The sequence below is a fragment of the Prionailurus viverrinus genome, chromosome B1 (assembly GCF_022837055.1).
Source record: "Prionailurus viverrinus isolate Anna chromosome B1, UM_Priviv_1.0, whole genome shotgun sequence".
NCBI lineage: Eukaryota > Metazoa > Chordata > Mammalia > Carnivora > Felidae > Prionailurus > Prionailurus viverrinus.
Window position 1 is genome coordinate 145,094,561 of NC_062564.1, and position 27,096 is coordinate 145,121,656.

At 37.1% G+C, this 27,096-nt stretch overlaps 2 protein-coding genes across 7 annotated transcripts in view; one reads left to right on the top strand and one right to left on the bottom strand.

The window, feature by feature from the left end:
* On the bottom strand, positions 1-14,509 carry THAP6 (THAP domain containing 6). Of its 4 annotated transcripts, none has more exons than XM_047855423.1 (5): positions 14,384-14,509; positions 13,408-13,510; positions 11,804-12,011; positions 6,591-6,716; positions 1-353 (listed from the first exon to the last, which is right to left on the bottom strand). In XM_047855423.1, the coding sequence occupies exons 2-5, from the start codon at positions 13,485-13,487 to the stop codon at positions 99-101; spliced, it is 669 nt and encodes a 222-aa protein (XP_047711379.1). In that variant the 5' UTR covers positions 13,488-13,510; positions 14,384-14,509; the 3' UTR covers positions 1-98. The 4 variants fall into 4 exon arrangements, with proteins under 4 accessions (XP_047711379.1, XP_047711381.1, XP_047711380.1 ...); XM_047855425.1 differs by lacking the exon at positions 14,384-14,509 and adding an exon at positions 14,028-14,197; XM_047855424.1 differs by lacking the exon at positions 14,384-14,509 and adding an exon at positions 13,979-14,197.
* Positions 14,365-27,096, top strand: part of RCHY1 (ring finger and CHY zinc finger domain containing 1) — a 22,046-nt gene continuing 9,314 nt past the window's right edge. For 2 of the 3 annotated variants that reach the window (XR_007151493.1, XM_047855421.1), the window contains exons 1-3: positions 14,365-14,706; positions 20,141-20,260; positions 20,485-20,600. Coding sequence is in view for 1 of the 3 variants with exons in the window: in XM_047855421.1 (XP_047711377.1) it covers positions 14,608-14,706; positions 20,141-20,260; positions 20,485-20,600 (335 nt within the window). In the remaining 2 variants the exon portion in view is untranslated. Of the gene's footprint in view, positions 14,707-20,140; positions 20,261-20,484; positions 20,601-27,096 lie in introns of those variants that run through there. The other variant, XM_047855422.1, reaches the window with a different exon arrangement.

The following is a 27,096-nucleotide window of genomic DNA, read 5'->3' on the forward strand; positions in this document are numbered from 1 at the left end:
CACTCTAAATGATGGATATTTAATGATGGTAAACAAGAATTATTTTCTAAAAACCTGTACCAATGTTAACTTTAGGTAGAATATAACATGGAATTATTTCATGAAATATAGTCTCTTTCTATGCTCTCCTGACAACACTCCCAACAGAAAGCTTCCAGTCTATTTGCTGTTTCTTGGCTGATGAGACATTCATCTTTTAATTCCCTGATTGTCTTCCTCAATGATTTTTGGAAACGTTTTTCTCGGTCTAAAACATTCCGCAGACTTTTCTTGGTATCCTCTAGCTCGCTGATCACATGATCTAATTTATGCTTAAGTTTCTTTGGACTGTCCATTACACTGTAGCTATGTTCCTAAAAACATAAACACCAAGTTATTAAACTGGAGAGACAAGTAGTTAGATAAAAGTTTTTAGCTAGGCCTCAGCTGTTTCTTACGATGATTAGGTATCTTTAAGTTGGTGATACTTAGAGGTTTAAAGAACACAGGAAGAGGATGGGGGTGGAAGCAGTATTTTGGGTGCCCAGAGACTTCCCCCTTTATCTAAGGCTAGGAATAACATGAGGGGTACAATATCTATTGATGGGAAGCACTGCTTATTGGGGTAAGTATTTGCTATGAACATGACACTTGTAATGACTATCCAGCTTTTGTTCCCTAGGCGTGGCGCTGCTAAGTTTAAGTTTTACCTACCCAAAAATCTTATGTTGTTAAACTTTTAACGATTTTATTTTATTTTGATAAATATCTCATTTTAAAGGTGATGACAAAAAAGGAGCACTGGAGCAGGTCCTCAGGTTGAGTGTTTTTATTTAGCGAGGACCTTGGTTTTGGGTTTTTGGAGACAGAATTTAAGCTCTTTCAATATTTATTATGGTTATGCTTAAGTTTGCTGGGTATACTTTTTTTCAATTGAAAATAGGGAAAGTAACACTAACAGATCTTAAAAAGGCACTATAAAATAATTTTGAAAAGCTGTTACTCACTATTAAAATTACTAAAGAGAACTTTTGCTTCTAGCCAGTATGACAGAGACTGAATTGATTCCTATCTAAAAAACCCGACATAGGGCCAAAAGACATAAAAAACGTTATGAAGATAACAGAGATCAGGCAGGGAAGGCAGCAATCCTGGAGACATGCAAACTAAGAGGTGAACCCTATGACTGACTGCCCCAGCTTACTGTCTTGGGAGAGTGTGTATGCCTCAGTGCATGGAGGGGAAACCCAGGCAGAGCTTAGTAGATTGAGAAGATTGTGTGAAGCATCCAGGAAGACCAAGAGAGAACTCTGAAGATCCTTAGAGGCTCCCCTTCTAGTATTCAGTGCACACAGGCAGGAAACTGCTCAAGGCTGAAGAAAGAATGACCAGAGAAGACCAGGAGTGCCCTGTGCTCCGATGGCATGGCCACTTTTCCCACCCCTTCCAGATCAGAAAATTTCAAGGTTCATGGGGCATTGAGGAGAGCATACAAAAGGGTCTTGCTCCAGCAGTGGAGAACAAATAGCCCTAAACTGAACATTCTCCTGGTCCTGCCTAATAAAACCTGAAAGGATCAAACTGTTTCCAAATAATTTTGTGGTATCCCAGAATAAAGCTCAAAAATACAAGACACAAAAATATCTAGCATCCAGCAAAGTAAAATTCACAATGTGTGGCACACAACATCTACCAAGTATGCAAAGAAGTAGGACAACATGAACCATAAACCAGTCAATGGAAAATAATCAAGAATTTATACAAAAGATGGAATTACCAGATAAAAGAATTAAGGTTATTAAAATAATATTCTATATGTTCAAGAAGTTAGGAAGAGAACGAAAGATATAAAAAAGAATCAAACAGAACACCTAGAGGTAAAATTTACAACGTGTTGAGGTGAAAAATACATTGGGGGGAATAGCATATTAGTGAAAGTGAAGATACAGCAATATGAACCATCCAGAACAGACTACAGAGAGAAAAGGGAGTATTGAAAAACAAACTCAGAAAAAAACAAAAAATTAGCAGAGCATCAGTGAGTGGTAGCATGACTCAGCTAGCCTAATATACATGTAATCAGGATCCCTGAAGCAATGGAAAGAAAAGTTGAGGTAGAATGAAATATCTGAAGACTCCATGAGTCTTCAAAATTTTTCCAAATTTGATGAAAACTATAAACCCACCGATAAATAAGCTCAAAAATCCCAAGCATGAGAAATATGAAAACTGAACTATATATATCATAATCGAATTATTCAAACCACTGGGAAAGAAAAATTCTTAAAAGCCAAAAAAAAAAAAAAAAAGAGACATGTTAGAGGATACAGAATGTATAGAGGATATAGAGGACAGATTTTTCATTAGAAACGAAGCCTATGAGAATACAGTGGAACAACATCTCTGAAGAACTAAAAACAAATAAAAAAATCTCCAAAACTATCAATCTAGGATTTGATACCCAATGAAAAATCTTTCAAACACAAAGACTAAATAATTACTTCTTTCAGAAATATAAAAGCTGAAAGAATTCATCCCCAGCAAAGCTGCTTTATAAGAAATGTTAAAATGCTTCAGACAGAATGATGCCAGATGGAAATATGGACTTACGCAAAGGAATGAAAAGCCCTGGCAATGGCCACTACACAGGTAATGTATACAGATTTTTTCTTATTATTTATATCTCTTTAAAAGATAATTTATTGTTAAAAAATAGATAATTTATTGTTAAAAAACAAAGAACAAATGGAACATGTAGGAAACCAAACAGGATCAATACACTACGTGTAAATGGTCTAAATAACCCAATTAAAAGGCTGAAATGACCAGATAAGATTAAAAAAATCAAGACCCAACAGTATAAGCTCCCTAAAAAAAACATGTACTTCAAAAAGTCCCAAATAGGTTTAAAGTAAAAGAGTAGAAAAAGATACAGATCTTCCTCCACTTATGATGGGTCTCACAAGACCTATTTTATAATAAAGTATTGAATATCTCATGTCATTTATTGAATACTGTATTGGAAGTGAAAAATACAATGGTTGTATGGGCACAGAATGGTTGCAAGTGTGTTGGTTGTTCACCCTTGTGGCTGCATGGCTGACTGGGAGCTGTGGCTTGCTGCTACTGTCCAGCATCACAAAAGAGTATAGTACTCCATATCGCTGGCCCAGGAAAAGACAAAAATTAGAAACTTAAAATATGGCTTCTACTGAATGCCTTATTCATTTTGCACTATTGGAAAGCTGAAAAATCATGAGTTGAATCATCATAAGTTGGGGACCATCTGTACACCCATATAACACTAAAGAAAAAGGAAACTAGAGTGGATATACTGCTACCAGAAAAATAGATTTCAGACTAAAGAACATTACCAGGGAAGGTCATTTCCTAATAATAAAGGGATTAAATTAACAAGACAAAACAATCCTAGATATTAGCACTCAATCACAGTGCTGCAAAATGTAATGAGTAAAAACTGACAAGTTCAAGGAGAATTAGACAAATACATAGTTACAACAGAAAGTTAAACTCCTCTCTCAATAACAGAACAAGTAGACAGAAATTTAGTAAGGATAAAATCTTGAACAACAGTCTTGATATTTCTAAAACATTCTAGGTAACATCAGCAGAATGCACATTCTTTGCAAATGCACACAGAACATTTGCCAAGACAGGCTATATTAGAGACTATAAATCTCAATAAATTTAAAAACATCTCAAGCAATTTCAAGCCATACAATGTATTCTGACTACCACAGAATTAAATTAGGCACATTAATAGAAAGACATCTGGAAAATTCCCCAGTATTTGGAAACTACAGGGCACACACACACTTCTAAATAACTCATGGGTCAAAGAACAAATAAAAATGGAATTTGAAAGTTTTCTGAACTAAATGAAAATGAAAACATTTATGGAGTGTTGCTAAAGCAACACCTAGGGAGAAATTAATACCACTAAATGCCTACATTATAAAGGAATGTCTCAAGTCAATGACCTTAGCTTTCATTTTAAGAAACTAGAAAAAGATGAGCAAATTTTACTGGAATAAATAGAAAAAGCAAATAGTAAAGATGAATGGAAATCACTGAAGTAGAAAACAAAAACAAAAAAAAGTGAGAAAATCAATGGAAGCTAGTTCTTTAACAAGATCAATAAAATTGACAAATCTCTAGGTAGACTGATCAGCAATAAAAAAGAACAGAAACAAATTGCCAATATCAGAAATGGGAGAGATGATATCACTACAAATTCTACATATATTAAAAAGGACAGTAAGCCAATATTATGAACAATTTTAAGCTGTTAAACTTGACAACTGAGATAAAATGGGACAAATCCCTTGGAAGATACAAGCTACCAAAAAAAACCTTACCTACAAAATCACACACCCTGATAGTTTAACTGGAGTATTCTACCAAATACTTATGGAAGAAATAACATTAAATCTATACAAACTCTTTCAGAAAATCAAAAAAGGAGGCAATATTTTCCAACTTTTTCATTAAGGTCAGCATTATTCTGATTCTAAGCCAGACAAAAATATTACAAGGAAAGAAAACTACAGGTCAATATCCCTACTGAACATACAAGAAAAGATTCTAAACAAAATTTTAATAAATCCAATTCAACAATATATAAGAGGATAACACACCATGAAGAAGTTGAGTTTATTCTGAGGTTGGTTTAATATTCAAACATCAATTGATATAACTAATCATTTTTCCCAAACTAAAAAAGAAAAACCATAGAAAACCTCAATAGACACAGAAAAAGTGTTCGACAAAACTAACATTCATTTCTGATAAAAAACTTTCAGCAAACTAGGAACAGAAAGGCACTTCCTCAACCTGATAAAAGCATTTATGAAAAACCTACAGTTAACATCATATTCAGTGGTGAAAGACTGAATGTCTTCTTCCTAAAATCAGGAGCAAAGCATGGAGATCAGCTCTCAGTGTTCTCTATTCAGCAAAGCCCTGGAGGTTCAAAGCAGTCCAATAAATATTGCAGGAAAGAAATGAGGCATCCATATTAGAAAGGAAAAATTAAAACTATCTTTAATGACAGACAACATGACTATGTAGAAAATATAACAGCCTTTACAAAAAAGCATAATTAATATATGAGTTTACAAGTTTGCCAAGTACAAAATCAGCATACAAAAATCAACTTCCATATACTATCAGTAAACCAAACAAAACAACACCATTTGTAATAGCATCCAAACACATATAATACTTAGGGATAAATCTGACAAAATGAAAGACCTATACACTGAAAACTACAAAACATTGTTGAGAGAAGTTAAAGACCTGAATAAATGCAGAGATATAATGAGTTCACAGGTTCAAAGACTTAAAACAGTTTCATTAGGATGTCAATTCTTCTCAAATGAATCTGTACATACAACACAACCCAGCTAAAATTCCAGTAGGCATTTTTGTAGAAATTGTTACAAAATGATTCTAGGGGCACCTGGGTGGCTCAGTCAGTTAAGCGGCTGACTGATCTTGATCATGACTGGTCATGATCTTGCAGTTTGTGAGTTCAAGACCCGTGTCGGGCTCTGTGCTGAAAGCTCAGAGCCTGGAGCCTGCTTCAGATTCTGTGTCTGCCTCTCTCTCTCTCTGCCCCTCCCCTGCTTGCACTGTCTTTCTCAAAAGTAAATAAACATTAAAAAAAAGAAAAGATTCTAAAAATTCATATGAAAATGCAAAAGATCTAGAATATTCAAAACAACTTTGAAAATTAACAAAGTTGGAAGACAAACACTGCCCTATTTCAAGTATTACTATGAAGCGATGGTAATCAAGAAAGTAAAACAGACCTGGATTCTAGGTGTGGCTCTAATATGAGTATGCAAGGAGATGAATAAATAATGCAAGCTTGAAAACTTTGTATGTATGACTGTTCTTTAAGAAAACCTAAAGATGTGACTATATTTTTTATTAGATGTTTCCATGTAGAAAATATAGTACTCAAAGGGATTATTGCATTTTCTTGGTAAAAAATAGCTGCATGAAAGCACTCTTTGAACTAAATATGCAACCAAAGGATTAACTACCTGTATATTATTATCCCATATATAAAAATTATAATGGCTCTGGGAAACACTATTTTTGGGCATTTTATATATTTATATAACATATTTATATATATATATACAAATACATATACACATATATACATGTACATATATATAATTATGTATACATAATATATAACATTATATAAGACATATAATTATGTATATATAATATATAACATAATACATATTTAATATATATATAACATATATATATTAATGTCAGGGTACCTGGGTGGCATAGTTGGTTAAGCTTAGGTCATGATCTCATGGTTTGTGGGGCTCAGCCCCACCTCTAGCTCCACACTGACAGCATGGCATCTGCTTGGGATTCTCTCCCTCCCTTTCTCTGCCCCTCCCCCATTCATGCACGTGTACGTGCACACTTGGGTAGGCTCTCTCTCAAAATAAGTAAACTTAAAAAAACCCTCAAATGCCTAAACCTCTAGTTTAATCCTAATGGAGAAGACGTATTACCTTAAAAATATCAACGTTAGTTCAGTAAGTAATTTTACTTACAAAAGTGAACTGAGATTGGAATTCTTCAGTACATGAGGAAGCACCAACAAGCTGGTGATTGTGGTTTGTGACTGGAAGGGTTTTGAGGGTGAAGTTTTTTCTAGAATGAAGTTTTTCTTTTTTCCCCTGTTAAGAAGAGTTAATAAAAATCATTGTAGATACTTCTGTCCTTTCTTACATTTTTATTCCTTCTCTACTTTGTGTAGTGGAATTAATATTTCTTTTCATGAAATTGCTCTAAAAACTCAGTAAATTTTAAATTTCTCTGAGATTAAAGGAACTTCCTGAAAATAATTCTAAAGTTCATCTAGAAACACAAATTTTCCTAAAAAAAAAAAAAGAGAGTGGTATTGAGAAAGAATACGTTCTACCACTTATTAAAGATATATTACCCAATGACAACAGTTAAAGTAGTGTGCTACTCTCCTAAGATGAGACAGAAAAATCTGTAAATATATCAAGTGTATAAAAGGTGTTAGGATAAAAAATGGCATTCTAAATAAGTGGAAAAAGGCTATAAATCATGTAAAAATGAATTAAGAAAAATAGTTACATCCTTTATATATAATAAATCATGATGAAATTTTAGTACTGAAAATTTATGTACAAATGAAAACCCTTAGGAACTAGAAAAAATCAGCAAATATTTATATAATCTTAAGGTGGGGAAGGCTAAAGTCGGACAATTCAATAAAAAATATACAACATACTATTTAAAAAAGAAGTCTGAACTTCAAACAAAACAAAAAATACCAAACCAATGTGATAATTAGTACTAAAGACAAATGACAAAAAGTAACTATAACACATGGGGCACCTGGGTGGCTCAGTCGGTTAAGTGTCTGACCAGCTCAGGTCATGATCTTGTGGTTCGTGAATTCAAGCCCCGCATCAGGCTCTGTGCTAATGGTTCAGAGCCCGGAGCCTGCTTTGGATTCGTGTCTCCCTCTCTCTGCCCCTCCCCTGCTCACACACACTTTCTCTCTCAAAAACAAATAAACATTAAAAAATAAATAAAATTATTAAAAAAAAAGTAAATGCAACACAGATGGCAGTTAAATGATTCGTATCTTCAATGTACAGTGTTTTTACATGTAGTTTAAAAAAGATGAAAATAGCAGAGGACCCAAATAAGTAACTCACAAAAAATACAAACGTCTAACAAACATATGAAAAAATGTGGAGACTCACCAATATTCAAAAATAAAACAATAAAATGCCACTTTTGCCTATCAATTTTAACAAAGGTTTAAAAACACAACTTACACTGAGGATTAGGGTGGATGGACACTTTCATGCATAGCTACTGGGAAGAAGATTGGTACAAGCTTTCTGGTGGGCCTTTGGGGATCTGATTCAAAAGCAAAGGCTTTAAAAATGTGTATAATCTTTGATCTAACAATTTTATTTCCAGGAATTTGGTTTGAGGAAATAAGGATAAGTACAAAGATTTGGCTAGAATTATGTTCATCACAGTGTTAATTTAAAATAGTAAAAGATGATAACCTATATACAATAGTGATTGGGTTACATAAACCACTGTTCATACATAAGATCCATTGCTACATGGTCACTAAAATGTTCCATAAAACCAATACCACCAGGTATTGACAAGGATATAGAACCAGAGGAACACTTACATGCAGATGGTGAGACTACAAATTGGCAAAACCACTTTGGAAAAACTACAGCAGTATCAGCTCAAGCTGAACACACACATCCCTAGGACCCAGTAGTTCCACTTTTAAGAGAATTGTACATATACTCTGCAGAAATGTGAACCTAAGTGCACTAAAAGACATGGACAAAAACATTCATAGTTGCACCATTCATAATAGCTCCAAAGTGAAAACAACCTAAATGTTTGTCAATAGTAGAATGGTGAAAGTTTATTTAAACAATAGAATACTATAATGCAGAGAAAATGAATGGACTATTATCACATACTACAACATGGATGAATCACACAAACAAAATGCTGAGCTAAGCAAGTCAGAGTACATACTGTCTGAGTTCATTTATATAACTGATGGTGACAGAAGTCAGGATAGTAGTTACCTTTGGGGCTGTAGTGACTGCCAAAGAGTATGAAGAGGTTTCTGGGTGCTGATACTATTTTATATCTTGGTATGAAGAGAGTTACATGAGTATATTCACTTTATGACAACTTATTGCTCAGTACACTTATGATGTGTGCGCTTTTCCATATAGATACTATTTTTCAGTAAATTTAGTTTAAAAAATTGATGTTCTACACAGGTTTCTCTTAAAAATATGATCCATAGATCTGCAAGACAATTGTGTGGGGTGCCTGTTAAAAAAATGCAGCCTTCTTAGGGGCTCCTGGATGGCTCAGTTGTTTAAGCGTCCAACTCTTGATTTTGGCTCAGTGTATGATCATGTGGTTAGTGAGTTCGAGCCCCGCACTGGGTACCACACTGACAATGTGGAACCTGCTTGGGATTCTCTTGTCTCTCTCTCTCCCTCTCTGCCCTTTCCCCGCTTGTGCTTTCTCTGTGTCTCAAAATAAATAAACTTAAAAAAAAAAGTGCAGGTTTCTGGACTCCAGCACAAACTCAGTGAGTCAAATTCTCTGGGCCACATGATTCTCCATTTTAAACAAGCTCCCTGGATAATTCTTATGTAGGCTAAAGTTTGAGAGCCATTGTTGTGGAAAAATATTTAGCATCATGGAAAGCAGCAGTTAACAGTGGACTCTAGGGGCACCTGGGTGGCTTCAGTCAGTTAAGAGTCTGACTCTTGATTTTGGTTCAGGTCGTGATCTTCTCCTAGTCGTGGGATTGAGCCCTACATCGGGCTCTGTGCTGGGCATGGCACCTACTGGGCATGGCACTTTCTCTCTCTCTCCCTCTGTCCCTCCCCCTGCTCATGCACTCTCTCTCTAAAAAACAAAACAAAAACAAAAACAGAAAACAGTGGACTCTGAAGCCAAAATGCCTGGGCTCAAATTCAGCCTCTGCCATTGAACAGCTGTGTGACAACGAGGAAGATATTCCAGCTCTCTGGACCTAGGTTTCCTCAAGTAGTAAAATGAGAATAACAATAGTATTTTTTTCACATGGGTGTTATGAGGATTAAATGAGTTTATATGCAAAGTGCCCCGAATAGTGCCTGGCACATAGTAAACACTACATAAATGTTGAGATGAAATGAATGGGGAGGGTGGAAGGGAATGAGATGGAAGCAAATTAAGAAAAGGATATACAGGTGATCCGTGAACAATGCAGGGTTAGGGACACCAACCTCCCTGCACAGTTGAAAATCTGTGTATAACTTTTGACTCTCCCAAAACTTAACTGTCAATAGCCTAATGCTTGTTGGTTGGAGGCCTTACCGTTAACAGTTGATTAACACATATTTTGTACATGTATTATATACCATATTCTTACAATAAAGTAGAGAAAATATTATTAAAATCCTAAGGAAGAGAAAATACATTTAAAGTACTGCGCTGTGTATTTATTAAAAAATATCTGTATATAAGTAGACCCATGCATTCAAATTCTGTTTTCAAGGATCAAATGTACAGTGTAATTATAATTTTGTAAGAATATATAAATATAGGTGAATACATATACAAACATACACATACAAATGACTGGAAAGATACACATTGAAGTGTTAAAAGTATTATCTCTGGATTATGTGATTATTGATAATTTTTATTTTCTTTTTGCTTGTGTCATCTAATTTCCTATAATGCAAAATTTCTTTTGTTATAGGATATAGTTTTTGAAAGTTAGTAACTTATGGTTTGATTTTATTATGCCCACATTTCTTAAGGTTCTCAACATTAATGCTGGATGAGACCTTGCTATAAGGAAAGAAATCCTTTATAACAAATTGCACAAGATATTATAAATTTATTAACATGGGAGAGAGTGAGGCAGTCTCTACTTGCTCACTCAGGCACTGGAAAATGACCAAGACCATCTCGAAGCAGGTACACTTCCAGATTACATATCTTCCTTGACTTATGATACGGTTATATAAATTGAGAATATTGTAAGTTGAAAAGGCATTTGATACACCCAACCTACTGAACATAATGGTTTAGACTACCCTACCTTAAACATACTCAGAACACTTACATTAGCCGATAGTTAGGCAAAGTCATTTAATGCAAAGCCTATTTTATAACGGAGTGTTGATATCTCGTGTAATTTATTAAATACTGTTCTGAAACTGAAAAACAGACTGGTTGTGTGGGTTCAGAATGATTGTCAGTGTATCAGTTGTTCACCCTCGTGACCATTGTGGCTGCAGCTTACTCCCACTGCCCAGCATCACGGGAATATGGTATTGCATACTCCCATGTGCGCTGTATTACGTATCGCTAGCCTAGGAAAAGATGAAACTTAAAAATTCAAAGTATGGTTTCTATTGAATGTGTATCGCTTTCGCACTGTTGTAAAGTTGAAAAATCAGAAGTCAAAGGCCATCTGTATTTCCCTTGTTTCCAACTGTCAGGAAGGAGATATCTTTCAATGGAGGTTCATGACTATTGTTCTGGGAACTGATAGGTTCTCCCTGAATTTTCTACACTGGAATCAGTTACTCTATGGTGTCTAGAAACACTTTGCCGTATTTTAACTCAAGAGAGATACTGAGGGTGAGGCAGTCAACCCGTGGCACTAATATCACTGAAAAAAACCACAAAATTCAACTAGACTTTACTTATACAATCTTTTTATTTTCTTTTTCTTACCTCTTCTCTCCTTTCATTCTCCCGTTCTCCTCTCTTTTGCTTTTCTTCCTTTTAGTTTTACCTAGGCTTTAAGCTTGAATGTATGTGGCTCTAAAAGTATACTTTGGTCCTGTTACTTTGGCTCGATACTTTGGCTCTGCTCTTGACTTTTGCTCCAGTGTGAAGAGGACTGGCAACTTGGAACTTCAATCCAACCCTCTTATTTCCCTCCTTTTTTAGATATAAATCCTGAGTTATGTCAACTCCTAAAACCAGTCCCCTTCACCAAATATTTGTAACATGCCAATATTTCTGAGTGGCTACTGGTAAAATACTCCTACTACATATTATAAAACCTGGAGCAGTCACTTCCAAATTTAGAAACTCAAAAAATGGACTTCAAACGAATAAGCAAACAATCAAAATGTTAGCCTGAATGGTGACGGCTCTTCAGCAGTACCATAAAAAATGAGTAACGATGCTAAGCAGTGTCTCATAAACAAACCTGTAAGTGAGATGAGGGATCAAAGATAGAAGGTATGACTCCAGGTTTCAGTTTAATATTTGGAGCACTTCTGTCAAAATCTGTCTTCTTAAAGTGCCTTGAACACAACACGTCTCCTTTTTTAGGCTCCCAGATGCCTGCAGCATTCACATCAAGTCTTTTCATGGCTAATACCCATTTTCTTTTGACGTTTTCATCTGTGGGGAATCTAGAAAAAAACATATAAACAGTATCCTAATATTAAGCACTGTCAATATATACTTGAACTAAGGTTGTGACTAAATTGGTTCACTGAGAAGTTTGTTACTACTCTTGGGAAATGGACTATTCAGGAAGCCATCATGAATCAAGCTTTCAGAACTTTCAGTTTTTTTTCTTTTTTTTAAATTTTTTTTTTTTCAACGTTTATTTATTTTGGGGACAGAGAGAGACAGAGCATGAACGGGGGAGGGGCAGAGAGAGAGGGAGACACAGAATCGGAAACAGGCTCCAGGCTCTGAGCCATCAGCCCAGAGCCCGACGCGGGGCTCGAACTCACGGACCGCGAGATCGTGACCTGGCTGAAGTCGGCTGCTTAACTGATTGCGCCACCCAGGCGCCCCAGAACTTTCAGTTTTAATAGATTTTTCCACCAATCATGCTGCAAACATATGGCCCTCATTTCAATTTTTCTCATATCATAAGGAAGAAAAGTTTCAAGGGATACTTCAACCTTACGTTAAGATTCACAACTGGGGGATTTTCCTTCATCTATCTATGATAATACCATTTGGGACTTTTCCTATGTGAAGCCATACCCAGAATTGATCCCAGATGAACAGAGTACCTCATACTTTCATTCTTCCGTCAGCATCAGAAAGTTGCTTTGTACAGCATTTAACACACAACAGGTCTATAAATGCTTAGTGAATGAAGGCAGACAACAGCTGCACAGTTTGGGGTTCTAGAGAAAAGAACTATTTTGAGAGATCTGGAAACCAATAACCATATCTTCTGTAATTTTCCAAGCTGATTCAAATCTTTTTTTTTGGAATAAGGTGGGGTATACATACTCATTTTTTATTTCCTCATACCTAGCAAAGTACTTATCAGATCTTTCTCTAGCACATAGCACAGTGCCTGGCACAAAAGCAGCAAAATAAACTTCTAGCAAATGAATAATTATTAAAATTAGATCATCTTGACTTACCTGTAATACTGTTAAAGAACCCTTGGTCTGAACTTGTAATTTACATTTTTTCTCTACAACGTAAGTTTGATCTATTTCTAAATAGAAAGGTCAATATATTTGGGCAAAGATCCTTCCTTCAGATTGTAAACTCCATATAAGCAAAACAATTTCTTTGAAGGTATGTTAAAACACAAAGTAACAATATTAACAAAAATGAGCTTGATATTTTTGTTTACTAGCCTTTGATACCTTGACAGGAATCTTAAACTTTTAAACTAAGTTATAAAAACGTAAATGTATCCCTTCAAATTCACTTAAAAAGCTATTTATTTAAAAAAGCTTTGGGAACTAAAGGTCAAAACTGAAAAATTAAGTATAACTGTCTTTGGCTTTTTTAACATAAGTACTTGGCTTAACTATGGCAAAATCTTACACGTGAAACGTCAGTCCTTTTAACTTGGAATTTGGCAAACAGCGGGAAGCACATCCAATGGCCGAGCAACATTTCACCATGATTTTAGCAACTCATAACAGAACTGAAAGAAAATTAAAACGGTAAGAGTTAGCAATTTCAAAGCTAAGGGGAACATGTTTACTTTTCCCAGCGTGTTTTGGGTGATGTGAAATCATGCTAGAAAGCCAAAGGCAAATATTTTCTTCCAACACTAACAGCTCTAAAAATTTTCCAGGGGCTTGCCTCTTCAGAAGGCCAATCATTTTTTCACTGCGCACCCGGAAGCGTCTGACTCAGTCTTGCAGGCTTGTACATTTCCCTTCCGCCTTTTTACAGGCACCATGCCACAAGGCCTTTGCACACGTACTCCTACTCATCTTTTTAGCTCACGTGTTGCTTCCCCAGGGAAGCCTTCCTTGGCACCCAGATTAATCCGATCCCCTCCAGCATTAACTCTCATAGAACACACACTTCTTCCTAGCACTTCTCAAAGCTGTAATCTTCATTTATGTCAGTGATTCATTCTGTGATCAATGTCTTTCTGCTTTACCAGTCTGCGAGATCCAAGAGGGCATGGTGGGGCGTGTACTTTTTCTCACTTTTTGTCCCCATGCTTAGCTGGTGACTGGCATACAGGAAACGTCAATGCACATTTTGAAGGAATGAAGAGCGACTAAAAGCAGCAGCTGCAAAAGCAGAGCGCGCCCGTACCCGCTCTGAGCCCGGAGGCCTGGCGGAGCTCCGCCCCTTTCTCGAGGCACCAGGCCGCCGCAAGCGGAGAGGGAGGGGCCGCCCTGTCACAGGTGCGGATGCGGCCGAAGAGCGTCCCTTTCTCAGGGGCCTCCCGGCGTCTCCGCGCCGCTGCGGTCCACCTCGCCCCGTACCACGCCCAGGGCTTGGGCGAGTAGCGATGGGGACTGGGGGGGTGGAAAGAAGAGGCAACCTAAGTTATTACCGTTAGCAGCGAAGTCAGCAACTGACGTCGACAGCAGAGATTGCGTTTCCCTTCACTTCCTCCCCGTCGCCCCGGGAACCGGAAATCCGGCTGCCCCGGGTCACGTGCTGAGCCGCCATATCAGCTCGGCTGGCTGCTGTGACCAAGAGGGGGTGCGCTAGTGACGCTACTTCTCTGGGCGTGGTTTCCATCCTGGGGGAAGGGTCCGTGGAGTTTGAGGGGAGATGGAGGAGATGGCGGCCTCGGCGCGGGAAGATGGCGCCCGCGGCCAAAAGCAAGGGCGGCGGGGCTGCAAGCACTATGACAGAGGATGTCTCCTGAAGGTGATGACTTCAATGGGCTCTTCCCATACAGGCTGCCGCCGGGTCGGGCGGGGGCGGAGTGGGCCAGGCGATTAGGCTTGGGCTGAAGTTAGAGGCTAAGCTGTTTGTCAGGATCCCTCCTCCACCTCGAACTGGGTTCCCGCTGTAGAGAACGTTTTGGCAGGGCGACCACAGGCCGCACCCGTACTCTTGTCTTACTTTGTAAGCAAAGTCCTTTTCGTTTGGGAAGAGCCGAGGCTTGCACATCAGTCGCTGTATCAACGGGTTTAGTCTTTTGCTACTGGAAGTAGACTGAGGCAGCGTCGGGCCTGGGCCGGCTTTTCCCCAGGATGACTTTCAGGTGTGTGATGAAGTAATGAAAGAGGAGTAAGCGAGTGGAGAATCGGAATACGATTTCAGCTACTGTAGTAACAGTTTTACCGCTCGCCAGCTTCGTTTTAGAGTCGGTGAGTGAACCTCAGGCTGCCGAGGAGAAAATGCTTTTGTGACATGGAAAGCCAGCCGTGTGATTGCCACTAAATAGGAGATTATGTGTAGGAAAGTGCCTACTATACATATATTCTTGTTTTTGCCGTTTACTTTGAGGAAAATTGCTGGTCACTCTAGAACTTTTTAAATGGGCACCCGCTCAGAGTTTCCTGATTTTGTTGTTGTTGCAAGAAGCAGTTTGAAGATTTTAAGAAAGCGTGAGCTTTGGAGTCCCACAGCCCTACCCACAAGTCATAGCGCTGCCCCTTGATAGCTCAGTGCTTTTGAGCAGGTGCTCCATTTGTACAGTAGGGCTGATAGAGTTACTGTTTCATAAAAAAGTATGAGGCCTGTAAAGACCACTTAAAGCCTTCTTTTAGGCCAGGCTTGGTGAATTCCTCCACAGCACTGGATGAAACTTTTTCAAAGTCACTCACCAAGTGTTGTGTAAGCAAATTGAAGGCTGTCCTTATGATTCCATTTCCACTGACTGATGTTACTGTTTGAAACTTGATGATTGGAACTGAATTCAACATTTTGGCCCTTTCCCCCAAGAAACTACATAAATATGTCTGAGTTTCATAGAGTTGAGATACTTGACCCTGAGTATCAAATACTTTTTGCCCGCTCTTGCTCCTTCCTTAAATACTAGAAGCCAAGTGAAGAGTTTTAAGGAGGAAGTAATCAACTAAATCAAATGCTGTTGTTTGAGTAAGACAAGAACTGAAAATTGAACTTTAAATTGGATGAGGAGGTCCCTGGTGATCTTGACGAGAGAAGTTTCAGTGGAGAGATTGGGACAGAGCCTGATTGGAGTGGGTGTGAGAGAGAGAGAGAGAGTAGTTAAACTGGAAATCTTTTTTTTTTAATGTTTATTTATTTCTGAGACAGAGACAGAGCATGAGTGGGGGAGGAGCAGAGAGAGAGGGAGACAGAATCAGAAGCAGGTTCCAGACTCTGAGCTGTCAGCACAGAGCCCAATGCCGGGCTCAAACCCACAAACCGTGAGATCATGACCTGAGCCAAAGTTGGTTGCTCAACTGACTGAGCCACCCAGGTGCCCCTGGAAATAGTCTTTATAGACAATTCTTGGAGTTCTGTTGTGAAAGAGCGCAAAAAAACAAACCACCACAAAAAAAACCAAAAAACAAAAAAACCCCAAAACAACAACTCTGGTTGCTGTGAGATTTAGAATCATGAGATTTTTTTTTTTTTTTAATCTTTAAAATGGGAGGTATTGCAGCATGTTTTTGTACTCTTGGAAATGACTCAGTAAAGTGAGAACATTTTTAATGCAGGAGGGAAAGAGAAAACTGTAGGAGCACTTACTGCCCTTGAGTAATCAAAGAAAAGATGGGATCCAGTGCACAAGTGGAGGAGTTGGCCTTACGTAAAAACATGGAACAGAGGACAGAGTATTAGGTACATTTGCAAGTAGGTTGGTTGATAGAGTTTGTGGTAGGATGTTTTCTTTTGATTATTTCTATTTTCGTAGTGAAGTAAGCAAGGTATCAGCAGAGTGTAAGGGTGGAGGAAAAGCTGTAAAGAAAGAGATGTGAAATAATCACCCAGATTTTAGGTCCTAGATTGTAGAAGAATGAGGGAGTCAACTAGGCAAGTATAGTAAAAACTCATATTTTATTAGTGATTTTGACTTAGAAGTGACACCAGTGGTCCCTTTTCTGGAAGGAAGAGAGAAGGAAGGAACTAGAGTATGTGCAAGGGAAGAATTGAAGTGAGTTGGGAAGAGAGGAAGTAGTGATTAGAGAATTGCATGCTTGAAATTAAGATAGAAACAAGATTCAGTTGTTTAGAGCAGTGGTTCTCAAAGTGTGGTGAATGGACCCCCCCACCCTGTGATTCCTGAGGCCCTTTTAGGTCAAAACTACTTTCTAATACTAAGATGTATTCTTTTTCAGTGTATGCAAAAGTGGTGATTAAAATTGCTGGCACCCTAGCAAGATGAAGACAGTGGCACTGACTGTGCTACACCTATAATTCAGGAAAAAAAAAAAAAAAAAAAAAAAAAAAAAGCCAGTTTCACTTAAGAATGTCATTGATAAAATTCTATAAAATCTCAGCTCTTGAATACATGTCTTTTTACATGTTTTTTACATGTTTGATGAAATGGGATGTTTTCATCAAGAACTTCTGCAAACTAAAATTAGATGGTCATTGTGAGGAAAGTTCTTATGCAATGGGATTGTGCACTGAACTAGTAGCTTTCTTGTGGAACATTTCTTACTTGAAATCTGGCTTCTCAAATTTGAGTATTTGGTGGACATTTTTTTGAAAAGGAGAGAAGTGAAACTGTCATTGCAAGGAAGATCATTGACAGTAATAAAATTCAAGCTGTCATGTAAAAATTAGAATTAAAATTAAAAAAAAATTTTTTTAATGTTTATTTTTGAAGGAGAGAGAGACAGAGTGTGAGTGGGGGAGGGGCAGAGAGAGAGACACACACACACACACAGAATCTGAAGCAGGCTCCAGGCTCTGAGCTGTCAGCACAGAGCCTTACACGGGGCTTGAACTCACAAACCACGAGATCATGACCTGAGCTGAAGTTGGACTCTCAACCGACTGAGCCACCCAGGCGCCCCTAAAACTTTTTTTAAATGTTTGTTTTTGAGAGAGAGAGAGAGAGACACAGAGTGTGAGTGGGGGAGGGGCAGAGAGAGAGAGAGAGGGAGACACAGAATCCAAAGCAGGCTCCCGGATCTGAGCTGTCAGCACATAGACCGACGCGGGGCTCAAACTAATGGACCGCAAGATCATGACCTGAGCCTAAGTTGGATACTTAACAGACTCAGCCACCCAGGTGCCCCAAAATTAGAATTTTGGAAAACTTGGATTATTCTCTGTAAGCTTGAAAGTGTCCCAGTACCTAAAGACTTTTCTGATGAGATCGGTAATGATATTAACAAGCATGATTTTTTTTTTTTAATCTTGCATGGAAAATTTGTGAACATTTGAAAGAGCTATAGAACTCAGTGAACTGATATTTTCCAAATGACCAATGTGTGGGTAAAAGATCCATTCAGAGTGCAAGATAGATCAACGGACTTTGATGTAATGGAGAAAAGTTCACATACAATTTCAGAGTCCGTGTTACAACTAATGATTTATGAATTGTTGAGTTTTGTTGTAGTATCAGAGATGAGTATTCTTGCAAAGGCTGTTAAAATACTCCTTTTTCCAACTACATATCTGTGGAAGGCCAAAGTTTCTTCATATACTTAAACCAAATACAGAAGCAGAAATGAGAATTCAGTTATTTTGGGAGAAAGTAGTTATTTCATTAAAATGTTATTTATGTTAACATATAATGGGTTCATTACTATTATTTTTAAAAGTAATAAATATTAAAAAACCTTTCAATTTTATAATATGGTGTCAGATATAATTCACATAATCAAAAACTCTTTGAGATCATCAGTAATTTTTTTAAAGTTTATTTCGAGAGACTGAGACAGCACGAGTGGGGGAGTGGCAGAGAGGGAGGGAGACAGAAAACCCCAAGCAGGCTCCACACTATCAGCGACCCGAAGTAGGGGTGGTAGGGTGCTCGAACTCACAAAACCGTGAGATCGTGACCTGAGCTGAAACCAAGAGTCAGATAGATGCTTAACAGACAGAGCCACCCAGACACCCCGATCCTCAATAATTTTTAAGAGTGTAAAGAGGTCCTGAGACCAAAACATTTGAGAACCACTGTTCTTTGGTATGACCTTGAGAATATGTGGTGAGGAGGGTTGGAGGACAAGGTCATTGGAAGTAAGAAAGTCAAGGAATTGAGAGTTCATGGTATTGGAAGGATTATAGTGGTGGATGTGCAGATCACTAAGATGTAGGACAAGAGTAGTGTTGGGAGAGAAAGGGTACCAGTTAAGTGTTAAAATCTTTAAGGGATGAACTGTATTGTGGTAAATTATGGTGTAAGATCTTCAGAAATGAGTGGATCTGGAAGGTCACAGTGTACTGGAAACTATGGGGTGAGCTTACTGGCTTGGAAACTTTTTTTGATGTATTATACTATTTAGGATAAAGCTAAGTTACTAATGGTAACAAAAAGGCCCAACAGTAATGTAGGTTAAAGAATAGAATTTATTTCTTCCCACCTAACAATTTCAAGGTTAATTATCCAGTTTGGTAATAAGACTGTTCCACATGATCACTTCAGGGACAAGTTTTCCCCACTGTATTTTGCCCTGCTTTAGGGCATACAGTCAGCAGGTGGGTTGCTGCTATGTCCAGGTTTCATCTGATGGAAAGGAGAAAGGGAGCGTGGAGGAGGAGGCATGCCCAGTTTCATAATACTCAGGCCCAAGAGTGGCACTGATTTCTGCTTGTATTCTTTTGGTAAGAACTTAGTCATTTGGCCACAGCTGAAATCAAAGAAAGCTGGGAACTGTAATAAAGCTGGGCAATTGTGTCTGGGAAGGAGAGAATAGATTTTGCTAGTCTGCCACTCTTGAAAACAACGACTATCTCTTACATTTATTGCATCCTCTAAAATATCAAGCATATAGCTGATGATTAATAAACACAAGCAAATTAAAATATATGTAATCTTTATGATATTTAATGTTTAAGGGGTGAAGTAGGTAAGTGAATTTATCTGGAAATGTCTAAGAAGAAATTGCCTGCCTGCTTTTAAGGCTGAGAATGAGTTTAGGGTATTGTGAGATTAGTTCTTCAGTCTAGGGATTTCCATTCTTCATGATTCCTTTATCTTTAAGGACCAGATTATGTTCAACTTAATACAGACATAGATGTTGAAGGGAATAATTAAAATATGCTAAGAAACAGTGAAAAGTTATGTTTAGGATTAGTTTACAAACGAATCCATTGGTTGTATTCTTTGACCTTGTTCCAGGAGGAGGAAGAAATTTTTTTTTTTTTTTTTGTGTGTTGCAAACTTGTTTTTCTCTTTTTATAATTCTTTTTCCCCCTTGGGTATTAGGCACCTTGTTGTGACAAACTTTATACTTGTCGGTTGTGTCATGATAACAATGAAGATCATCAGCTAGATCGCTTTAAAGTAAAGGAAGTGCAGTGCATAAACTGTGAAAAAATCCAACACGTAAGATTTTACCACATTTCTATTTTCTTTCTAAATAATGTTAAGGTGGCTTAAAAAAAATTGGTATTGCAAGTGACTTCTTTAATTCTAAGCAATATCTTTGATTTAAATGTTTAAAACCTTGTAAAAATCTGCATATACTGTAACAAACTGGATATTTAAATGATAATACAAAATGTTTTGATAAATTTAGTCCAATTTTTAATTACATGTATCTGTTTTAGGCCCAACAGACTTGTGAAGAATGTAGCACATTGTTTGGAGAATATTATTGCAGTATATGCCATCTTTTTGACAAAGACAAGAAGCAGTATCATTGTGAAAACTGTGGAATTTGTAGGTACTGTATGTAAAATGTTCTTTTCCTATTCTAATGTACCTGGGTAATAATAGTTTTTCAAATCTTTATTGGGATATAACTTGCATCTAATAAAATGCCTTCAATTTAAATGTCTAGTAAGTTTGACAAATATATATAGCTGTGTTACTAATACAGTCAGGATAAAAAACATTTCCATTATTCTGAAAAATATTTTCATGCCTCTTTTGTAGTAATCATTTAATTAGCCCATCAACTATTGTGTGGCTATTTAAATTGTAACTTTTGGATGTAAAATATGCTTTTATATAATGTGTTTTGTGGGCAGCTGAAATAGAAAATTAGGGTAGAATTTTTTTTTTACAATTAGTTTTTAAAAACATTATCAGAAAGTATAGGATGATTTTATAAAAATTGGAAAATATGAGAAAGTAGAAAGAATAAAAATAAGCTACAGTCCAGTCTCCCACTGACAAGCTACTACAGACATGTTGTCATATAGGAATTTTTTTCTTTCCAAAAATTTTTGAGCATTACATACAAAAACATACATGTAACGTTGTGTACATTATAAACTATACTTTCTAAAAAAACGTTTATTTTGAGAGACAGCGTGCATATGCAGTCCCAAGCAAGCTCAGCACTGTCAGTGCAGGGCCCAATGTGGGGCTTGATCCCACAAACCATAAGACCTTGACCTGTGCTGAACTCAAGAGTCAGATCCTTAACCGTCTGAGCCTCCCAGGCACCCCTGTTGTAAACTATACTAATACAATAACTCAGCCACTCAATTTAAGAAATAGAATGTTTCCAGGGCACCTGGGTGGCTCAGTTGGTTAAGCGTCTTGACTCTTTATCTCAGCTCAGGTCTTGATCTCGTGGTGAGTTCAAGCCCCGCGTTGGGGTTCTGTGCTGGGCAAGAAGCCTATTTAACAAAAGAAAACTGTTACCAATACTGTAGAAGCTCCAGGTGTTCCATATCAGTCTTTTTCCATAACCACTGTCTAGAATATTTTAAATCACTTGCTTTTATGTAGTTTGTTTTTAAGGAAGGATAACAAACATACCAAAAGATGTAGAAGTCATAAACAATCTTATGAATTTACTTATGAAAACATTTTTTTAATCACTACCCAGATCAAAAAATGGAATGTTCATAGCACTGTAGTAGCCTCTCTCATGCCCCCTACAAGTCAATAAATACACTCCTCTGAAGGTAACTACTCTTGAGCTTTGGGGATCCTATAGTAAATGCTCTTTTGTGTTTTGTTTTATATATTTTAAGGTGTTATGTGTTTTATGTATTTACATAGAATTGTTCTGTTTTCCTTTGTGATTGATTTATCATTGTCTCTTTTTATCTTTAGTTATATTTTCTGCCTTAAGAGCTACTGTATCTATATCAGCTTTCTTTTGCTTAGTTTTTGCATGTATGTCTCTTTTCATTCATTCATTCATTCTTGAGAGACCAAGGGAGAGTGGGGGAGGGGCAGAAAGAGGGAGACAGGATCCAAAGTGGGCTCTTGCAGACAACAGAGAGCCCGATGCGGGGATCAGAGTCACAAACCAGGAGATCATGACTCGAGCTGAAGTTGGACACTTAACCGACTGAGCCACTCAGGTGCCCCCGTTTTTATTTTTTTATCCCAAACATTTTGTATGCTTACATTTAAGGCATGTAGCTTGTATGCAGAATGTAGTTGAATTTTTTATTCAGTTTAATGAAAGCTGTCTTTTAATTAGCATATTTAGTCTTATTAATATAATTGTATATATAAATTTTAAATGTACAATTTTACAGTTTAGTCGACAAGTTTAGTATTTTCTATCCCCTTAGTATTTATCTATCTTTTTTTCCGTCTCCTCGCTTGCCTTCTTATGGATTAATCGGCAATTTTTCTATTTTACTTTATTTTTAAAATATTTTTTAAAGTTTATTGTTTTATTTTGAGGGAGAATGTGAGCAGGGGTGGAGCAGGGAGGGAGGGAGGGGGAGAGAGAGAGAGAGAGAGAGAGAGAGAGAGAAAGAAAATCCCAAGCAGGCTCTGCACTGTCAGTGCAGAGCATGATGTGGGCTTGAACCCTCAAACCATGAGATCATGTCGTAAGCTGAAATCAAGAGTTAGCCACTTAACCGACTGAGCCACCCAGATGCCCCGTGTTTTAAGTTTCATTTTTATTCTCTATAAACTTATTAGAGATATATTCTTCCATTATTCTCTTGGTAGTTATCTTAGAAATTATACATCCTTGGCTTACTAGAGTAATGCATTTATCATTTCTGGACAGTGTAAGAACCTTAACTAAGAGGCTTTACGTGTACTTGTCATGTCTTTTAATCTACGATATTTTAAACTCTGTAAGACATTGTTTCAAACAGTATTCTCTTACATTTACCTACATATTTACCATTTCTGTTGCTCTTCTTGCCTTTCTGCATTTCTTTCATCTTCAGGATTATTTTCCTTTGGCTTCAGGAATTCTTTTTATTAATACTTCCAGTGAGGCCCTGCTGGTGACAGATTCCGTCAGTTTTTCGTCTCTCTGAAAATGTCTATTTTCATTTTAAAATTTTGTCTTTGCTGAGTATAGAATTACTTTCTTTTTGCACTTTAAAAATATTCTGGTGCCATGGTTTCTGTTTCAGAAATAGCCTGTCAGGATTATTAGTGCCTCTTTGAGGGCAATCTTTTATCCCCCTCTTAATGTTTACAGGTTTTTTTTTTTAACGTTTATTTATTTTTGAGAGAGAGAGCCTGCGCGAATGAGCAGGGGAGGGACAGAGAAAGAGGTATACAGAATCGTAAACAGGCTTCAGGCTCTGAGCTGTCACCACAGAGCCTGATGCGGGGCTCAAACCCACGAACCATGACATCGTGACCTGAGCCGAAGTTGGACGCTCAACCGACTGAGCCACCCAGGTGCCCCCCTCAGGTTGTTGGTTTTTAGTTTTTCCATGATGTGTCCAGGTGTGTGAGATACTTATCTGGCTGGCAGTTTGTAGAATTTCTTGAATCTATGGCTTGATGTCTTCTGTTAGTTTTGAAATATTCTTGGCCAGTGTTTCTTCAGATAATGTTTCTGCCTCTTGCTCTTGGCCCCTTCTGGGACTTTAGGTGTAGACCTTTTCACTGTCCCATATGTCTCTTACATTTTTCTTTTTTTCTGTATTTATCTCTTGTCCCTTCATGCTTAAATTGGCTAGTTCCTACTGATGTGTCTGTCATACTGTGTTGAATCTGCTATTTAACCTATTGAGTTTTTAATTTTAGTTTTTTTCTTAAAATTATAGAATTTACATTGAATTTCCCACCCCACCCCCACCCTTTGTAGTTTTAATTTTTTCAGGTGAAAAAAATTTTTTTTTCTTCTTTCAACATATTAATCACTGGTCATTTAAAGGCAGGGTCTGATAACTCCAATATGTTGATTATTTGTGGGTCAGTTCTGTTTTCTGTTTTTCCTCCTTTGGTGTTTGGTTCTTTACTTCTGCCTTTTGGCATGCTTGATATTGTTTTTAGTTGGTTGTTGGACAAAATTGAATGCTATTTATTATTCTCCAAAGAGAATTTTCTTTTGGCAAGCAGTTCATGTAGAGCCAGATCCTACTAATCCAGTTAAAGATTGAGATGATTATGGGGTGCCTGGGTGGCTCAGTTGGTTAAGTGTCCCGACTTGCTCAGGTCATGATCTCATGGTTCGTGAATTCGAGCCCCGCATTGGGCCCTGTGCTCACAGCAAAGAGCCTGGAACCTGCTTTGGATTCTGTGTCTTCCTCTGTCTCTGCCCCTCCCCTGCTTGTACTCTATCTCTCTCAAAAATAAATAAACATTTGGGGCGCCTGGGTGGCGCAGTCGGTTAAGCGTCCGACTTCAGCCAGGTCACGATCTCGCGGTCCGAGAGTTCGAGCCCCGCGTCAGGCTCTGGGCTGATGGCTCAGAGCTTGGAGCCTGTTTCCGATTCTGTGTCTCCCTCCTTCTCTGCCCCTCCCCTGTTCACGCTCTGTCTCTCTCTGTCCCAAAAATAAAAATAAATGTTGAAAAAAAATTTAAAAAAAAAAAAAAAAAAATAAATAAATAAATAAATAAACATTAAAAAATAAATAAGTAAAGATTGAGATGATTAGAGGCCAAGTTTTATTTATATTCCTGTTCTTTTTTGTTTTCCCTAACACAGGCTCCTAGCACATGTTTCCTCAGGGGTCTTGATTTAAAGTTTATCAGGGCAACTCTTGTAATGGGATCTGGGCTCCCAGTTTTTTGCCTCCCTAGCCGAGAAATTGCCAGAGGGTTTGCGTGGTTTCATATCCTCTTACCTGCTGCTTGCTGCTTAGCTTGTTTGCTTCTGACAGTATAGTTTAGGATCTGCAAGTCCCCCAAGGAGGGTGAAGCAGGGACTGTTGGATTTTTCTCAGTGTATTTCCCTTCTGTCTGGAATATTGACCCTTTAAGCCCTTTGTTGATTTTTTATTTATTTATTTATTTATTTTTTACTGCTTTTAAATTGCTTGTTTTCTTTGAATCCAGACTTTGTAGTTCTCAGTGGGAGCTTTGGTCCTGTACAAGCTATTTTATCGATTGTGGAGTGGGAGTTTACAATATATGTTTAGTTTTGCTTATTTTTTTTAACTCATGCTATGTTTATTTTTCTGTGGCTTTTTTTTTTTTTGAAACAGCCTTGTTTCTAGGGTTTCTCCTATTTGATTCATGAGCTCCAATTGATTTTCACTGTTGTACAGAGTTATTTTGTATGCCAGATCTGCACACAGCTTTTAATTACCACTATTACAATAAAGGAATCAATACATTTTATAGTTAATTTGTTGACTCAAGTTGTTGAGACTGCAGGATACATATCTCATACTACCCTGTATACATTAAGCTTTGTGAAGTTAAGATATTTTCAAATTTTAAATTCCTATACCTGGTAATATTACGCTTCATGAGATCAAGGTATTTTCAAAAGTTTAAATTTTTATACCTGAGAGTACCATGTACACAGTGTGTGCTCGTAATATGTAGGCTGTGCATCTTAAGCAGAATGTTTTTGGTGTTATTCCTTTCTGTATGTGAGGAAAATTTGTCATCAACATTTACCGTCTAAGTATGTTTTTAAAACCTTTTAAAATAACAGAATAAATATTTTGTTATATATATTATTATGAATGATAGAAGTAAGAATAAAGGCGGTGAAAAACAACTTCATTGGAAATTTTAATAAGAATTTAAGCATTGTAAATCCAAATTTTGATTCCATATTTTTCTAGTTTTGAAAAGATATGTACTAAATTTGACAATATCCCTTGACTGTATTCACTGGTCACTTGTCATGATCTGGCACATGTCTATCTTGTTAATAACTGATTCTAGGTTTTAGATATAGTTCTAATAGGTTCTAGCTTGTAATTACTTTTGGTTCTTCTTGCACTTGTACCATCAAAATGTAATATTGATTCCAGATCTCAGATACATCACTAGTAAGATTCTGGCTTATCCTTACTTGTGTCTATGCATTGCCAAATTCAGTGTTTTTGAAACCTTGTATTTAAAGGTGGCCATCATTTTAGTTCCAATATAACAAAATATTTTTTATTTTTAGATTTATAAATCCCTACTAGAATGTCAGTCCTGTGAATTTTTTCAATTTTTACATCATCTATTCTCTTCCAAATGCTTTATGCACATACTTCAACATTTGTCCATTTTACTCAGCCATACTGAGTAAATTTTGGTGTACGAACATAATAAAAGATGGAAGAACGCTGTCACACATCTTTTTAGCAAAATGGGTTGGTTTAGGTTCATGTAACAAAATACTGTGAATTGAAGTCCTTATTGAATGACTAGATGAAGAATCCATGTTTTTTTTTTTTTTTTTTCATTTGAAATACATTGTTCATTTTTTTTGAGTGAGGCCATTCATCTATGGTATGTGTTTTAAAGGATTGTTATCACTTCAAGTAGGTATTTTAGGTAGCATTATTTCTGTTGTCATTGCTCAAAAATCTTTGAAACATCTCAAAAATCTCAATCTTTGAAACATTTCAAAATCTTTGAAACAAAAAATATTTATTTTTGAGAGAAACAGAGTGTGTGAGTTGGGGAGGGGCAGAGAGAGAGGGAGACACAGAGTCTGAAGCAGGCTCCAGTCTCTGAGCTGTCAGCACAGAGTCCGACATAGGGCTTGAACTTTGTAAACTGCAATATCATGACCTGAGCTGAAGTCTGAGGCTGAACTGAGTGAGCCACTCAGGCGCCCACCCGTCTTTGAAGCATCTTTGTACAGTTCTTTCAGAGTGCCAGTGGCACACTGAAAATTCAACCCCCCCCCCCTTGGGGATTTTCAGAGCTGTTCATCTTCATTTTTTTTCAGATTGTTAAAAGATATTGGGAGCAAACTCTATTAAATAAGATTGGCATATACTGTGTTTAGTCAGAAATGACATATGACCATCAGATAATGACTATTTTTTTAAACAACAAAAATATCAAAAGACAGGTTAAAAAATGTTTTTGCA